Genomic DNA, 18,224 nt, shown 5'->3' with positions numbered 1-18,224 from the left:
GATTGTTAAAAATCTACTCCTTTCTGAAACTGATCTGGAGGTTTAATGTAACTCTGGCTCTTACAAAATTGAACATATACATACATATATATATACTATATATGTATATACATATGTATATATACTATATATATGTATATATTCAATTTATATGACTATGATAAAGAATATAGAATAATCAGAAAAACAAAATATTACAGGACGTATACTAAATTATTTAAGACATGTTATAATGTCGCAATTATCAAGATTATAGTAACAAGAAATGCAAACAAATAGATCCATGGAACAACTCTGGGTGCAGATACAAATCCGAACTTATATTAAATGCTCTTAAGCAAAAAACAACCAGAGCAATCAAAAGAAAAATTTGAAAACCATGCTACTAGAAGTGAATGCTGATTTTCACACCATTATGTACAAAGAAACCAGCCTGTAATTGATCATAAGAATGAAAAGCTTGTAACATGTAACTAATCAGAGTATGAGAAGACTGTCCAATGTGCAACAATCATATGAAAAAGTTCTGTGTAACAGTGCCATATACAGCGAATACAAAATGAAAAATTATATATATATATATAATATATGCACTCTAAATAAAAATTTATGTAGACATATTTTAAAGCTTCTGAAGATGGAAATATAGTTCAGTCAATAGAGTATTTGCCAAATATGCAAATAGTCCTGTGTTTAATCCCTAGCACAAGATGAAGAAGGCATGGTGGCACACATCTGTCATCCAAACATTTGGGAGGTAGAAGTTCAAGGTCATTCTTGGCTACATATTAGTATATAAAATGTCTTGTCTCAAAAACAGTCAGCAAGATGGCTCAGTAAGTCAAAGTGCTTGTCAGGTCGCCTGAAGGCCGAAGTTAGATCCTCAGAACCTACACAGTAGGAGAGAACTGATTCTCATTAAGTTCTCCTTTGACCTCCACGGGTGTACTGTGACCTGTGTGTGTGTCACATACATGTATAAACACACACACCCCAATGTATAAAAGAAAAAAATTATTATACAATACTCTTAGTATACTTGTGGTTTTACTGTGCTTTTTCATAGTAAGGCACGTGTGAAATTTTCTACTTGTGATGCTTGCTGTGCTCGGAAAGTTTTACATTTTTTAAGAGCATTTCAGGTTCCAGATATTCAGACTACAATAGTCATGTCATAAAATCAGAAATACAAGTATGGTCAAAGAGTACACAGAAAGTGTAATTTCCAGGGAAACAAACTACAACCACAGTGAAATATACTTATCATACCTACTCAGTAGGTATAATAAGCATATCTAAAATGGGAAGGAAAAAAAACAGTAACAATACATGGAACAAAGAATGAAATCAGAAATCTCAGACTTGTACAATCCTGGTGGTGACATAACTATAGGATCACTTTCTGAAAATCAACTTCACTCCTAAGTAACTATTTTATTAAGAAAAAGACAAAAAAATCCAAACACCAGCACAAAAGTATTCACAGCAGCTTCAATCATGAGGAGCCTAAAATTAGAACACTTCAGGTTTCCCTCCACAAAAGGAGTATTTAATAATAAAAAGGCTACTGATTACACACAAAGACTTGACTAAATCTCTAAAATCATTACACTGAGATAAAAGACAAACACAAAGGAATGCAGAGTGTATGATCCTATTCATATGAGTCCTAGGAAAGTAAGCATGACCAAACACATGGCTACGGAAAATAGGACAGAGAGGAGGCAGCCTAGGAAGGAACCTGGTTGTTTATTAGTACACTAATAAATTAGTGAGAATAGAAAAAGGGTTGACGAAAATAATATTCAACAGAAATCTGCTATAAAGAAAAGCCAGGGGCTGGAGAGATGGCTTAGCACTTAAGAGCACTGGCTGCTCTTCAAGAGGTCCTCAGTTAAATTCCCAGCAACCACATGGTGGCTCACAACCATCTGTAATGGGATCTGATGCCCTCTTCTGGTATGTCTGAAGAGAGTGACAGTGTACTCACATACATAAAATAAATAAATAATAAATCTTTAAAAAAAAAAAAGAAAAAAGAAAAGAAAGAAAAAGAAAAGCCAGTTTACCTGTGAGATGGACCCTCCCATTATAAAGGATGGTTTTTCTGATGCCACCGTGGTTTTAGATGACGGGATGAGGGGAGGTGGTGGCCTGGTTGGTCGTGTTGTTGGTAGCCGAACCCCTTCAGGAAGGTTAGTTATCACTTGATGTGGAGCAGGTTGGAGGACTTTTTAAAGGAAAAAAAAAAAGGAGTTGAAAATGATCAATTTCCTGGTATGCCACAGGCTACCTTTCTCAGTAAACATTTCTGAATCTTTAGATCACAAATTAAATTATAAATGTCAGATGAAGCTAAAGATGAGTATTTTCACTTTTAAAGTTCTTTCAATGAGCATACTAAGATCTTAAATGGTTACTTGTGAGGTAAATGTATTCAATTTATTTCAAACTACAACATTCAAAGTTGATTTCTCAGCAACTATTTTGTTCAACAGAGGCAATCAATATGAGTGACTTCGACTTTCTTCATCACCCTCTGAAACTTACAATGGGAACGAGAATCAGGGAACTTCTTCTAAGACACAGCTGCTGCTTCACACAGTAGGAGACCTGGCTGACAACCCGGCATAAATCCTCTGTGCAGCTGCATAATTTGAGAAATATCTACTGATTCTGGCTTTCACAGTACACTTGAATTTCTGAGGGGGAAAATTCTCAAACTATTTTACAAAATAGTTGTACTGTTAAAAGAAAAGCCAATCACAGTATAGGTGAGTCAACGCAGATTTCCCAGTGGCACAATGATTCTGAATACAACTGACAATGAAATGCAGAGAAAGAAAGTCATTCTAAGACAGCAAAGACATGTCCTGGAAGAGCAAGTCATTAATGAGATTAAAATACCATGGGGAACACCTTTGGATAGATGGCCGGCAGTCACTGTGCAGAAAGGCAATATTTACCTGGAGGGACACTATAGCGGGCTGCACTCATATCAGGCTGTGAAGCGGCTTTACTGACTTCTCTTGGAGAGAGCCTACACGGTGAGGCTGACCTTGCTGCGGTATTGTGCATCTGTGCTTCCTGTTCTAGAGCACGTTTGACCTCAGCATAAGGCATATAGGCGACTGATTTTCCTATGAAAGTTAAAGTTATCAAAATAAGGGAAGAACCCCAAATTAAAATAGTGTGAAAGGACCAAGCCCACACCATCCAAGGGCAGATCCATCAATATGCTAATAACAAGGCCTAAAATTGCTGTGGACAAATCCACCCACAGAGATGTTTAGAAATTCTACTAAATCTAAATCTGCTATGTTCCCCTCAGATTCAAAACCCTCAGAAATTCAATGACAATTTATACTTTTAAAGGACAAAAGGTCATAAGGAATATCAAGTGTTTTGACATGCAATAAAATTACAACAGATAAACATTGAATTATCAAGTGAATCTGTGAATCAAGTCTGCCCTGAATTACAGGTCAGTTCTCTGAGAATTTCAATTCTTATAATTAACTTGGTAATGTTAACTGCCTAATATTTAGAAAAGTAAACATAAGAAACAAGTCTTTTCAAACAAATGTAGATAAAGCTTATCTAAAACCCCTCACAACTTAAAAAAAAACTATGAATATAACTGCAATAATAATGATAAAAATTACTTAACAAGAAAGTTATTTCCACATTAAAAATGTTATGCTTCAATGGCATGCCAACAATGCAGTCATAACACTACAAACAGAGGACCGAGCAGGCACTATAGTTTGTAAAGTCCTTACAAACTATGAGGGGCCTATCCATGTAAAAGAGCCAGGAGTGGTGACACATATCCCAGAGCTTGGGGTGGTGGTGGGAGGTGGGGATGTAGAGGCAAGCTAATACCTGGGACTCTGGTCAGCCAGCTTAGCATGGAGTAAGAAACTGTACTTAGTACTAGAAAGAAATTCTGAGAAACTGTAAAAAACCCAAAATCGGTGCCCAAGGTTTATCTCTGGCCTCTACACATTCTGTATATACACCCGAACACAGAAAAAAAAATTTAAATAATAAATATATAGATATAAAAATTTCTTTTCTTCTTTTTGGGGTGGTGGTGTCAGCTAGCCTGAAACTCAAGATCCTCCTACATACATCTTCGAAATACTCATAATATTACGGGTATGTGGTATCATGCTGCCTAAATCTTTCTTTTATTAAACTAATATTGATATACTGTGATTAACCTTTGGGGTTTTTTGTTTGTTTGTTTTTGTTTTTTTTGAGACAGGGTTTCTCTGTGAAGCCCTGGCTGTCCTGGAACTCACTCTGTAGACCAGGCTAGCCTCGAACTCTCGAACTCGGAAATCCGCCTGCCTCTGCCTCCCAAGTGCTGGGATTAAAGGCGTGCGCCACCACCGCCCGGCTGTGATTAACTTTTTTTTTTTTTTTTTTTTTGTGATTAACTTTTGAAAACGAGAAAAACACAGATATATGACACTTTAACATCTGACGGAACAAATGCTAACTTATGTTATTATTTTTTTCATTTCCTAATCTTATCCATTGATCCTTTCTGCTTTTTTGTTTGGACTGGTTTAAAAACAGACTTTTGGGGGCTGCAGAGATGGATCAGCAGTACTGGCGACTCTTAGAAAGGACCCAGGTTCAATTCTCAGCACCCATATGGCAGCACACAGCTGTCTATAGTTTCAGAGGATCTGACACGCTCACACAGATATATATCCAGGCAGAACAAAAAATATACATAAAATAAAAAGAAATAAGCCTCACAGGTGCTGGGATTACAGATCTGCCCAGCACACTCAGATTACCAAGTACATTAAGATTTAAAATCATTTGGGGTACTTCCTACCCAGAATGTCATTGGAATTTTCATTTGGATTGCATTAAACTTACAAACAAATAAAGGACAGGAAAATTCTTTTAATATTGAGTTAAAAGTATTCCTAGGTCTCATATATTCTCCTCCTGAGAAAATTATCTCTTTCACATATATGTAACTGGATACTTCAGATACATAGAAAAGATACAGGTTTTCTGTAAAACAGCCTTTTCTAAGAAAACCTTTCTTTTAACTCAAATAATTGTCAACATTTGTGTTTTTAATTTTACCTACAAGTAAAATTGTACAAGTGTTTATGGTTATTGTTATGTATGTGATTGCTGGTATGCACATGTTACAGAATGCATGTGAAGGTCAGATGACAGCTTTCAGAAGCCCTTGCTTTCCCTCTTGTTGAGACAAGGCCTCTCGTTTTATCTGACATGCTGGATACTAGAGGCTAGCTTACCTTCAGGCTTCTACATGTCCTGGGAATCAAACTAAGGTCTCAAGATTGGTGGCCCACCTTGGGAGGAAGGCATTCTTACCCTGGACTACTTTCCAAGTCTCTTTTACATTTCTTTAAATAATATTACCATGCAAAATAACAATCAGACTTTAAATACCTAGACTCATATTTTTGTTACTACTATACTGTGTTAATAGTGGGGCTCCCTTGCAGCTCCCCTTCAAGTGTCAAAGTGTCTGGTTTCAAATACTTATTATCAGAGGCACAAGCAGTTCTTTTATATAGTATGGTACTTTTAGAAATGTGAAACAATGACTGTAATATCAAGCATTAGATGCCATCCTTTCCATGAATTTAAAAGAGGCAATAGAAGTAATAAACTTTTGAAAGTCTTATCAATAAATAAACTTTCTCAGAAAACACTGTGACATGAAAATAAAAATTAGCTAGCTGGGCAGTGGTGGCGCACACCTTTAATCCCAGCACTTGGGAGGCAGAGGCAGGCGGATTTCTGAGTTCGAGGCCAGCCTGGTCTACAGAGTGAGTTCCAGGCTGCACAGAGTAACACTGTCTCGAAAAGCCAAAAAAATAAAAAAGAAAATCTGCTGCCACTTAAGGCTGTCTGGGAAAAGTAGCCCTGTGCTAGCTCAGGAAAACTAAGACAATGTTTTACTCCTCATTTCTCCAAACAACCACACCTTGGAACTTCTGTCATGTAATTGTTCAAAGTGTAACTTAGGGCCTGAGCCTATATCAACTGAAGGAATGTCTGTCCAGGGTCAGTTCCCCTGTGTGTATTAGCCAGAACTAGTCACATGCTATTATTCAGGAGCTTTTCCTTAATTAATGTCTAAGTACCTGGTTTTCTCATTGGAAAAGTACAATATAATACTATAACTGTCTCACTTAGCTATCACAATGAAAGAGGTTAGTGGGACTTTTCAAACACTTCTAAAGAATGTCCAACCAAACCATTCATATTGGATATGTACTGAATTTCTGATGACTGTGGGATACCCACCAAATGATGATGCTTATACAGGCTATGGCACTGCATACCTATAATCCCAATATTTAGGAGGATAAGGTTAAAGTATTGGCCAGTGTAAGGATATAAACAAACAAACAAATAAATTCATTTTCCCCTAGAGAATTTAACATATTATCAAAAACTCAAAGTCTGCTGTCTACTATATCAAATAATTTATAAATATGTAGAAAAAGTCATTAAAAATGATGGTAGAAATTGAAAAGATTCTAATCACATCAGTATTAATCACTGTCTAAACAGAAGTAGAAAAACAAAAAAAAATGAAAAAACAAAATAAACACAAAACAAAACTGTTTTAGTTGCAAAGAAGCAGAAACCTATTTTGACTGGATAGATTTTGTTACATTTTTTTTCCCCCAAAGGGAAGGGGGTTTATTCAGGGCAGAGGGCAGAGGTGGGGAGAGAGAAATCGGAGAAGATAGCAGAGAAAGAGGAGAGAGGAAGAAGGGAAGTAGAGGCCAGCCATGATCATGTGGAGAGAGGGAGAAGGAAGGGGGAGGGGCGAGGGGACAGAGAGAAGCTAGAGGCAAGAGAGTAAGAGATCAAGAGAGAGAGGAGGGGCAAGCAGCCCCTTTTATAGTGGGCAGGCCTACTGGCTGTTGCCAGGTTAACTGTGGAGGTGGAGTTTAGACAGAATACTAACATTCCCCTGTTTTGGTTTAATTAAAAGAGAAAAATTAGAAAGAGGTGACAGCGAAGCAGGCTACTTCTTGCTGGCATTGGGGGCAATGTGTCTTTAGGGGGAACCTAGAAGAATGGGTGTGGAGGATGTTTGTCTGGTCTTAGGAGACTTGGCTGATTCCTGCTGTCCAGGGTCTATGGAGCGAGCCAGTAGGATAGGTCCAGTAGAAGAAGCTGTGTGTGTGACACGAGACGGAGCATCTGGAGGTTGCTTCTCTGGAGCTGTTTTGGATGTGCCTGGACTTGACAAGATCTGGATGGTGTCTATTTGGTCCATGAGAGGTAGATCTGAGTGAGTTTCCTGTAGCAATTAATATGCCAGTGTGTGTGTGCGAGCTTGTGCAGTCTGGAATCAGGAAAGGTGGAACCGTGAGGTCTGTGTTCCCTGTCTGGCTACCCAGTCCACATGGCAGAGCACCACATGGGGGACACAGCGGCATAGCTCATGTGGTGGAAGTTTTGTGAGCCTCGCAGCTGCAGATGTTAATTCATGCACCCGGTGACGGTAAGTAGCAGCAGCCGTAGTCCACGTGGTGTAGCAGTGGTGGCGGTGGTGGTGGTGGTGGGATTGCGGCGAGCCACATGGCGTCCATCCTGCATGGTCACAGCAGCTGGAGCTGGTGGATGCATGGGTCTCAAGGTTCCCAAAATCTTCGTTCCCAGGTTTTAGCACAGACAACACCAGACCAAACGGTTCCAAAGAGGAGGGGGTTTATTCAGGACAGAGGGCAAAGGTGGTAAGAGAGAAAAGGGAGAAGATGGCGGAGAATGAGAAAAGAGGAAGAAGAGATGTAAAGGCCGGCCATGACCATGTGGAGAGAAGGGGAAGGGAAGGGGGGAGGAGCGAGGGGACAGAGAGAAGCTAGAGGCAAGAGAGCAAGAGATCAAGAGCTTGTTACATCTGTATTAGAACTTTTTAACCTGGTATGCCCAAGATTCTTTACTGAAAGCTATCAGTAAAGCAAGGGTCAATCTGGGGAAATGTCAGTTTAAAGTGAAAATAATTCTTTAAAGAACTTTTAAAGCATACTTTAAAAGGGAGATGCCTACAATAACCGTTTGGTACAAACTCATTTAAAAAGCAACAAATATACTCAAATGAAAGCACAAGAGCAATACACATCCTAATCCAGTCCCAATATCTATCTCATTTTTTTTTTCTTAGTAGTGGTCTTGTTAGTACAAGTCTGAACCCAGTGATGTCATATTCAGGGGCCAGAGGCCAGGCGACTCCTGCATCGTTACTGAAGCAACCACTCCCAGGATTCACCTGTCTCCCTCATCTGCACCTGGGAAGTTACAGGTCATCACCCATTTAAATAATTGAGACTGCCCCAACCTCGCTCTTCCTCTTCTCTTTACTCACCAGCTTCCCGCTCCTCTCCCATTCCCCTCTCTAAATAAACCCCTCCCTATGGAACCAGATCGGCCTTGTGTTGTCTGTCCAAACCGAGCCCGGATTCTTACAGGTGCTAGTGGTGTAGTTTTGCTAATTTATTTTGGCACAAGGTCCTATTCTGTAGGTTAGGCTGGTTTAGAACTCAGTATGTAATTCAAAATGGTCTCAAACTTGAAGGAAGAAGAGGAGGAGGAAGAGGAGGAGGAGGAGGAAGAAGAGGAGGAGGGAGGGGAGAGAGAGAGGGGGGAGGGGGAGGGAGACCACCTTGCCTTAACCTTCAAGTACTGGAATTACAAATATGAGTTGTCATGATGAAGTGATGGTATTTATATATAAACTGACACACCGGCTAATTTTTTAGTCTATAAACTGTTCTGTGAAGTTGTGTTTAAATATTTGTCCTGTTTTCCATACAGATGTAATTCAACTGTAAACATTTAAATGCTATCTGGAAGAATGTCTCAGACATTGAACTATACAGTATTTAGGAATAACCTCAAAGGAAAGACATACAGCTTGTAGAAATAAAAAATACTGGAGGCATACATTAAGTGGGCTAGCAAAGCAAAACCTTTAGATAAAATATGAAAGACAATCCCACTTTGTAACATCATTTTAAACTGTAAGGTAATTAATGTCATATTAACTTAACATGAAAGTTTGATTTTAAGACCACTGAATTAAAATTAAAAGTTCAGGCACTGCTGCAATGTAAACCACACAGAACAAAGGCTATTAACTGCAGAGAAACCTGGCCTGATTCAGTCACTCTAGTTCTTCAACAGAATCAAAAGCAGACTGAGTAAAGATGTTAATTTCTAAACTATACTATCAAATGAGAGTCATTCACATATTACCAACGGAATATGAGGCTTTGGCGGGAGCTCAACAAGTAATTGAAGTAAATGCAACTTTTGGATGTAAGTTTTATTTTATCCTTTAAAAAAAGCTATCCTAGCTGGACAGTGGTTGTGGCACATTTCTTTAATCTCAGCACTCAAAAGACAGAGGCAAGTGAAGAAGCTCTGTGAGTTCAGGGCCATGCGGGTCTACAAAGGGAGTTCCAGGACAACCAGGGCTGTTACACAAAGAAACCTTGTCTCACAAAACCAAAAGCTGACGGGCAGTGGTGGCACACGCCTTCAATCCCACTTGGGAGGCAGAGGCAGATGGATTTCTGAGTTCAAGGCCAGCCTGATCTACAGAGTGAGTTCCAGGACAGCCAGGGCTACACAGAGAAACCCTGTCTTGGAAAAAACACACACACAAACCAAAAGCTAATAATAATAACAGTAATAAAAATCAACAACCAAAGAGGAAAAAAACCAAGAAGCCAACCTATCCTAAATCACATACAAGGACTAAGTAACCGGGTCTCTGTGATATATGATCTATCTACACTAGGTTTCGTCATAACTGTGATATGGAAAAGATCACCATCTCTGAGGATGGGATGCTGCAGTACACAGCACTTGGTCTGAACTAATATCCAATAGAAAGAAGAAAGTAGAAAGCACGATACATCACTTTCGAGGGATGGAGGGATGGGAGGGGGATAGGGTTTGAGACAAAGTCTCAATTGAACTCTGGCTGTCAGAGAACTCACTTTGTAGACCAGGCTGTCCTTGAACTCAGATCTGCCTGCCTCCACCTCCTGAGTGCTGGGATTAAAACTGTGTCACCAGCACCTGTCAAGGGTGGATCACTTCAGCATATAATATCTAAGTATCCATTGTATTGATTTTATAGTTAGATGCAACTTAATAAAAAGCCAAACAGGTATCAAAATCTCTACCTACTTCCATTCAAGAAATATTCACTTAGTAGAGATTTCTGAGACACATGCTATGAAAACCCAGCACTAGGTACAGGAGGAAGGGAAAGAGAATGGAAAAAAGGAGAGGACAAGAAAATAACAAAAGAAGGAACCTTTACTTATGACTAGGAATGTGAGTTAGTGGGAAACTGCCCATGATACGCTGGGTTCGATTGTTGGCAGAGGAGAGTTACTCTGCGTTCTTTCTGGGCCTCAGTATTATTCCCCTAGATCACATTTTTGCTAGCATGAGATTTGTATTTAAGGGTTGCTGAAATGGACCAGGAGGAAACAGTGCTCACTATGCAAGCCTGACAACCTAAACTCGATCCGCAGATCCTACTGTGGAAGGAGAGAATATATTCTAATCCCTTAAATACACATTATATTAGCACATACATAACAAAAAACAATTCATGTTTAAGACAACGACCTCATAATAAGTCTACTGTAAGAAGTTCAGTATGTTATGTAGCTAATAACACATCACCGGGGTGTCATGGAGTAAGGAGTCAGTAGGACCAACTATTCTTCAATCCCACTTTTACATTAAGTAGCCTTTAACATGCATACATAGACAATCTTAGTATTCATACATTCTAAACATACTTGAAAATACTACCGCCAGGGCTATGCAGAGAAACTCTGTCTCAAAAAACCAAAAAGAAAGGAAGGAAGAAAGAAAGAAAGAGAGAGAGAGAGAGAGAGAGAGAGAGAGGGAGAGAGAGAGAAAGAGGGAGGGAAGGAGGGAGGGAGGGAGGGAGGGAATACTACCAAGTATATGCTAATTCTAACCATATCAGGCAAATTATTAAAATTTTGAAATCACCTCTTCATATTAAGTAAAAATGTATCATGCTCTAACTGTAACAGAATGAATCAATTCAAACATAACATCTGAAGCAGTAAGTGATATTGCAGTATATATGTATTATTATTTTCACTTTGTTGACAAGAAAACTAAAATAAAGCTCCCACAGCCACATGGTTAGCAGGCTGAACAGTGAGTCAGGGTAAGAACTATCTGCTATGAAAAGATGTCTCCACCACAGCTGTTAGAACATTATGCAGGCACAGGTGACTTGCTTCAATAACAGAACATCAATTTCTACTTTGAAAAGTCAGATTAATGGAGGATGGTTTTTATACTTTCAGAAGAAGAATGAATTCAGAAAAGTCATTACCTTGAAAGCTATTAACAATGTTACTGCTGTTTTTTGTCAGTCTCTAGTATTTAACAGTATGTCCAGCATATCAGTTTAAGGACTCTTCTGTCAGGGACATATGTAATAAACTGCAATCATATACACAGCACAAAAGACAGACACTAACTTGGGGTTTAGCTTGACCCCCTTTATAGTGATGGTTTCATCTACCTACCTTCCCACTCCCTGTTTGGACTCTTAGAAGTGCTACACGGGCTTGCAGAGCTTCTGCATTCCAAGTCTATCTGTTCTTGCCTCTGCCGCTGTTCCTCCAGGAGTGCTGACTCGTGCATGGCCTTAATGTGCCGTTGGTAAAGAGCATAGCCACTTACAGGCGTTCCAATCGGTATATTACATGGGGTGCAAGAAACCTACAAGAGAACAAAAACTCGAATTGAAATGTGCTAATGACCATTATTAACAGTAATTACCAACTGTTAAAAGTAATACTTATTTTTGACCAGGTTTTAATTAAAGAACTTCTCAAAAAATGCTAGGTAGTAAAAGAACTGATCACAGCAGAAATCATAAGAGCTGTGACAAAAGAAATCAAACCCAGAAACTAAAGATCATTTATCTAATCAAGTCCTTCTGATCGATCTGTCTTTGGTCTCATTCCACATTGCTCTTTCTCACCAATCACACGCATTTGTATAGATTTACATGCCCTCTGTGACAATAACTCAGATACAAAGTTCACACTCACAATAAACTGCCTACTTCTGAGTCCAGTTGAATAGCTCAAAGAAACTTTTTCCCCCCAGACAGAGTTTCTCGGTGAAGCCCTGGCTGTCCTGGAACTCACTCTGTAAACCAGGTTAGCCTCGAACTCTCCAACTCAGAAATCCTCCAGCTTCTGCCTCCCAATCAAAGAAACTTTCTACTCAACAACTTATTGACTCTTTTTTTATTACTCTCCCTTCTAGAAAAAGACCTCAGCAAGGAATGTGGCCATCATCCTTGACTTCATCTTCGTGAACCTTCCCTACATAAAACTAACTTATCCAGACAGACTGGAAGAGGGGAACCACACTGATTTACTTTTCATTCAGTCCTTGACATGTTTTTCATAGCATACAGCTTTGTCCCACTTTGTAATTATGGTTTGTGTTTTGTTTTTGAGATAAGTAGCCCTGGCTGGCTACACACTCATTATATGGTCCAGGCTGACCTAAACTTATGGCAGTCCTCCTCAGGCTGACCTAAACTTACCGCAATCTTCCTGTCTCAACCTCTTGAACACCGGGATTACAAAAAATGCACAAACTGCTTGGTTTGTATGATAGCTTGTATATGCTTGGCCAAGGAAGTGGCACTATTAGAAGGTGTGGCCGTGTGGTACGTGTGTCACTGTGGCTGTGGGCTTTAAGACCCTCATTCTAGCTTCCTGGAAGCTAGTATTCTACTAACAGCCTTCTAGATGAAGATGTAAAAGTCTCAGCTCCTCCTGTACCATGCCTGCCTGGATGCTACCATGTTCTCACCTTGAGGATAAAGGACTGAACCTCTGAACCTGAAAGCCAGCCCCAATTACATGTTCTTATAAGAGTCATGGTGTCTATTCATAGCAGTAAAACCCTACTAAGACAGCTTGCAACTATGTTTTTATTTCTTTATGATTATTAAATACTTGATATGCAACAAACAGCCATAAAAGCTCATAGAAATCTAACATAAATCTATGCTCTAAGTACTACTATAGATTATACCTTAGTGTAGATGGCCAAATATGACTTTCTGTCTTTTGATTTACATGTCAACACAGCTTTTCCTCCTTGTGCCACCAAACCAAACCAAACAATTTTGGTCTAACAAATTTTAAATCCTATGTGGAATCTTAAATTTCTAACTAAGAGGCTTCTGCTTCTCTAAGATACTTATAATCTTTGGGACAACATAATACATGAAAATAAACAAAAAAATTTTTTTGACTAAAATAGTTAATTTCACATTGCCTGCTTTTCACCACAATATTTAAAAAAGTTTTAAGAGCCAAGCAAAAGAGAGAATAACTATGTCCATAAAGGTCTCTATGTTTCAGTTTTACCTGTCTATCAATGGCACTTACCATTGGTGGAATAACAGCAGCTCGGTGCTGAAGCTGTGGCAGATCCAATGGGTTTGGTTTAATAGGGGATGAGATCAGTATAGATCCAGGAGGATTTAACAATGAAGGCTTTGCATCCATGGGAAATACTCTATAATTGGCAGTTTCAAATAAAAATAAAGTAAGTTATTTTTATTTGTGTCTTCAAATGTAAAATCACCACAATTCATTTTAAGGGTGTATGTGTGTGACATTAGCTTTAATAAGATGTGAGGAAGGCTGGGGCATAGCTCAATAGTAGAATACTTTCCTAGTATGAGCATGACCTTACATTCAAATCCTAGTACAATTAATAAATATTTGAAAACAGGAGAGAAAACAAAGAGCCTATAACACTAATTTTCCAGATTAAAGAAATTTAATATCGACTTTCAAGTGGATATTTATCTGACTTTAATTATCTACATTTAATGGACAAAAACGGTATCAACAAAACCAATGAAAAATATTTAGTATCAATTTACTAACATACAAGCATATGTTAAAAACTAGTTCCTTGAACTAATGAGATGGCCCAGAAGGTAAAACCACTTGTCACCAAGACAGACAATTCCCAGGACATACATGGTAAATGGAGAGACCCAATTCTCACAAGTCTGTCCTCTGGGCTACACATGTACACTGTATGTATGTATGTATGTATGTATGTATGTATGTATATGTATGACTGCTGTTCACACACACAGCGTAATTGTGATAATTAAAAACAAAAACAACAACAAAAAAATTAGTTCCCTATTATATAATGTTTTCCTGGAATCACGGGCCAAAAGTAACTGCAAAATTTGAGAATTTAACCTTAAATTCCAAACGTCAGGCTTCTTACAAATGTAAAATGTAGAGCCAGCATTTCCACATAGCGGATTCACACAGACTTGTGGCCCTCTGCTCCCAGTCCCTCCCAGCCATTTCACACAGCACCTTTCACTTGTCTCCAATATCTACACATGCGCTTAGGATGTCCAATATATATGAAGTTGATATGCTTTACACACATACACGCAATAAAATGGTGCTGTATTTTATAGCCTTTGTCATATTATTCAAAGCCACAATGGACACTGGCTAAAGAGAAACGTTTTTGAATCTGTGGATTGGTAAGAAAATAAGAATTTATAAAGAAAATTAATTTATAAACTGCATTCTTAATAGCTAATATTAAAGAGGTAGAAAACCGAAAATATCATTTTCACATCTTTTTATTTCTTTTTTTCTTTTTTTTCATTCTAATATCTTAAAAGTTGTATAGATTTTAGAATTTCATTCAGAATTCATCATAATTTTACAATGATTTTGTTTTTCATGAGGAGCCTCTGATTTTTTTGGTGATGGTTATGTTGGGAATCAAACCAAGGATGTCATGCTCTGCCACTAAGCACCTGCCAACCATATCAAGTGTCTTTTGGTGCTCACATTGTTAGGTCACTGGTATCCTAATTTTTCTTGTATAATAAAGTTAATAAACCTAACAGCACAAAACACAGATAATTCTTATTAAAGATAAAAAAGCCTTTTAAAGAGACATCACTGCTTTAATCCATGGATATTACTCTAGATAAAGATGGGGCTAGGCCTCAAGAAAACTCAGAAGGTAAAGACCACTTGCTGCCAAATAGACAACCTCAAGTCAGTCCCTGGAGTGGAAGAACCAGCTCCTGCAGGTTGTTCTCACCTCCACATAGGAAATGAACAGACACACACATGTATTAAAAAAAAAACTTGGACAATTAAAATAAATTCTAGACTATTATGAGATGAAAGAAAAAGAGTGACCTAGACAATTGCATTTTCTGACACATGGGTATTAGACAAAATCCCCATCTTATTCCAATGTTTATTGGTGGAAAATTCTAGCAGTTGACTCTCTTCAGGAGTCACTACAGTACCTCTATCAACACTAACTAAAGCAATAAAATTTAACCATGTTCAGTGATGTAAGAGCACACTGAACAAAGCTAAGCTCTGAGTAAAACACGACATGTAATGAGACGCTCGTCCACCTTAGTATTATTGACAGTAAACAAGTTTTGAGGGAGGGGCTGCTCGATTTAGTGTCACTTTACTTATAGTCTTACTTTACTTTTGGAATCTGCAACAATCCAACATCTCTGGTTATAAGTGATTACATTTCTTTCAAAGAAAATGGAATACCCTAGCCGGGCGGTGGTGGTGCACGCCTTTAATCCCAGCACTTGGGAGGCAGAGGCAGGTGGATTTCTGAGTTCGAGGCCAGCCTGGTCTACAGAGTGAGTTCCAGGACAGCCAGGGCTACACAGAGAAACCCTGTCTCGAAAAACAAAAAACAAAAAAAAAAAAAAAAGAAAAGAAAAGAAAATGGAACACCCTGATATTAAAATTATCAAATTACTACTTATTTCTGTACAATGTCATTATAAAAGCCCTGACAGTTATTATGCATTTTTATTGTAAATTTGCCTTTAATGACTGAACTCTTCTATGGGCTGGTGAGATGACTCAGCGGGTAAGGCACTTGTCACTAAGCTTAATGAAGAGAGTCCAACTCTTGGAAAGCCATATGACGAAGATACAAAGCCAGCTGCCCTGAGTGCTTCCTGACCAGGGCACACATGCTTCCTTTCTCACAAATAGAATCTAAATAATTATTCTGATATTTTATATCATAAATATGACTAATTTAAAATTATAACCAATATAAAAAGTCAATATAATGCTGACTAATGTATATTTAGTTATGAGCTCCAGAATTTTCAGGGGCTGGATACAGCTTAGTGAGAGTACTTATCCTACATGTGTGATGCCCTAGCTTTCATCCTCAGCAATGCAAAAACAAGAAAGAACAGAAGAAAGGAAGAGAGGAAGGGAGGAGGGGAGGAAGGAAGGAAGGAAAGAAGGAAGGAGGCCCGCACCTCACAGATGTGTCTGTAATCCTAGTACTAGGAGACAGAAGGACTAACACAAATATAAGGCCAGTATGGGCTACACATTAAGTTGAAGCCCAACCGGACCTCATAACAAAAGCCTGTCCCCAAAGCCCCAAAAATAATAAATAAATGAAAATATTTTCAAAACAATTTAAGAATGACGCTTCTCCTTGGAGCATTCTCTTTAATATATAACTATGGGCTAGACACACTTTGTTTTGAGGCCCAACTAACTTAGACAAACCCAGAGTTAAAGCCAAGGCCGTTCATTTCTGCCTTTTTAATCACCTACCACGGCAGCCAATGTTAGGCTCCACAATTTGCCTGTGATGTTATTCACAACTCTCTGGTTGAAAACCAGCCTGCCCCCTCCCTATCATAGACTATATGTAACAATACAGACATAGAAGATATTTATCATTTGTGTCACTTAAAAACAACAAAAACCAAAGCCACACAATTGCTTGATATTAAAACCATGGACTGCTAGAAGCTTCCCAATCTCTTACAGGAGCCATCTCTGTGGACAGAACTGTTCTGCCAATGAGCCAGAAAGCAGTAGAGAGGACACAAAGTCAAGTCTCACCTCTGCCTCTCTGGCTCTCCATCAACATCTTCATCTGCACTGCATGTGGCACTGGAGTCATTGTCTGACTGTGGTTCAGGCCTCTGGATCTGCTCAGCAACTACCAAGTCTTCATCTCTAGCCTCTGTCTTCTCACTGGTGCTCTCCAAGTCTCTCTCCGTGGCATCCCCTTCACCTTTAGACGCAGTATTTTCCGGTACCTGAATTTCTGGGTCCACGGAGTCGGCTTTGGCAGGGGCTGGTGGATCAAGACAAGAACTGCCCTCAGCACCGCACTGCTCCCGGTCTACATCCATCGGCTCTGCGGTCTCCACACTGGCGCTGTCAGTCACCTGGGCCTCCGCGCTTTCACTTTCTGCTGGTTTTGTGGTTGGAGCTGCTGAAGAGGGAGATGCACAGGGTGCAGGGTCAGTGGTGGCCTCAAGCTCAGCCACAGGTTCGGTGTTTCCTCGAGAAGCAGCATTTTCACTGCTGTCTTCACTGGACTTGGCAGCTTCAACTGGTGAAGGAGAGGGAGCACTTTCTGTATCAGAACTATTTTCAGCACCTTAAAGATAATGATACAGCATAAAAATCTGATAATGAACAGGTTTCAGGTGGTGACAGAAACCATGCTTGAAGGCACTTGTTAGGATGAACTTGACTCCTGTGGTGACAACAGGGAAGTAAGAGCAGCTTTTGGCAAAGCTAACACGCTCTAAAGGTGAAAGATCAAATAGTCTTGACCTTCTGAAATTGAAAGTAAAAATTCTTTCTAAAGTGGTTTCTTGTCTAAAAAATGGTTTAAAGACAGAGAAAGATAGGGAATAAAAACCTAAACAAAACTATTCCATGAATGACAACATTCAGGTGGAAGATTTTTAATGTTAAAAAATTAACATAAGATAAAATAATATACAATACATCTGAAAACACACAGAAATATCTCTAGAAAAACAGGTTCACTTTGACACTATGAAGTAAGTCCTGTAGAATTTTTTTTGACTTGACACAAACTAGAGTTACCTGAGATAAGGGAACTAAAATTAAGAGACTGGCACCAGCCAGGTAGTGGTGGCGCACGCCTTTAATCCCAGCACTTGGGAGGCAGAGGCAGGCGGATTTCTGAGTTCAAGGGCAGCCTGGTCTACAGAGTGAGTTCCAGGACAGCCAGGGCTACAGGGAGAAACCCTGTCTCAAAAA

General features: G+C 39.0%; 1 protein-coding gene across 24 annotated transcripts in view; it reads right to left on the bottom strand.

Annotated features, from left to right (window-relative positions):
* Ncor1 (nuclear receptor corepressor 1) overlaps window positions 1-18,224 on the bottom strand; it is a 150,633-nt gene that overhangs the window by 42,489 nt on the left and 89,920 nt on the right. For 16 of the 24 annotated variants that reach the window (XM_028776610.1, XM_028776609.1, XM_028776612.1 and 13 more), the window contains 5 exons: window positions 17,043-17,589; window positions 13,515-13,644; window positions 11,622-11,817; window positions 2,967-3,140; window positions 2,070-2,230 (listed from right to left, as the gene is read on the bottom strand). In XM_028776610.1, the coding sequence (XP_028632443.1) occupies window positions 2,070-2,230; window positions 2,967-3,140; window positions 11,622-11,817; window positions 13,515-13,644; window positions 17,043-17,589 (1,208 nt within the window). The remainder of the gene's footprint in view (window positions 1-2,069; window positions 2,231-2,966; window positions 3,141-11,621; window positions 11,818-13,514; window positions 13,645-17,042; window positions 17,590-18,224) is intronic. The other 8 variants (XM_028776633.1, XM_028776624.1, XM_028776625.1 and 5 more) reach the window with 5 other exon arrangements.

Source organism: Grammomys surdaster, unplaced genomic scaffold (assembly GCF_004785775.1).
Source record: "Grammomys surdaster isolate TR1022 unplaced genomic scaffold, NIH_TR_1.0 270, whole genome shotgun sequence".
NCBI classification, from domain to species: domain Eukaryota; kingdom Metazoa; phylum Chordata; class Mammalia; order Rodentia; family Muridae; genus Grammomys; species Grammomys surdaster.
This window is presented reverse-complemented; position numbering and strand designations above follow the sequence as displayed.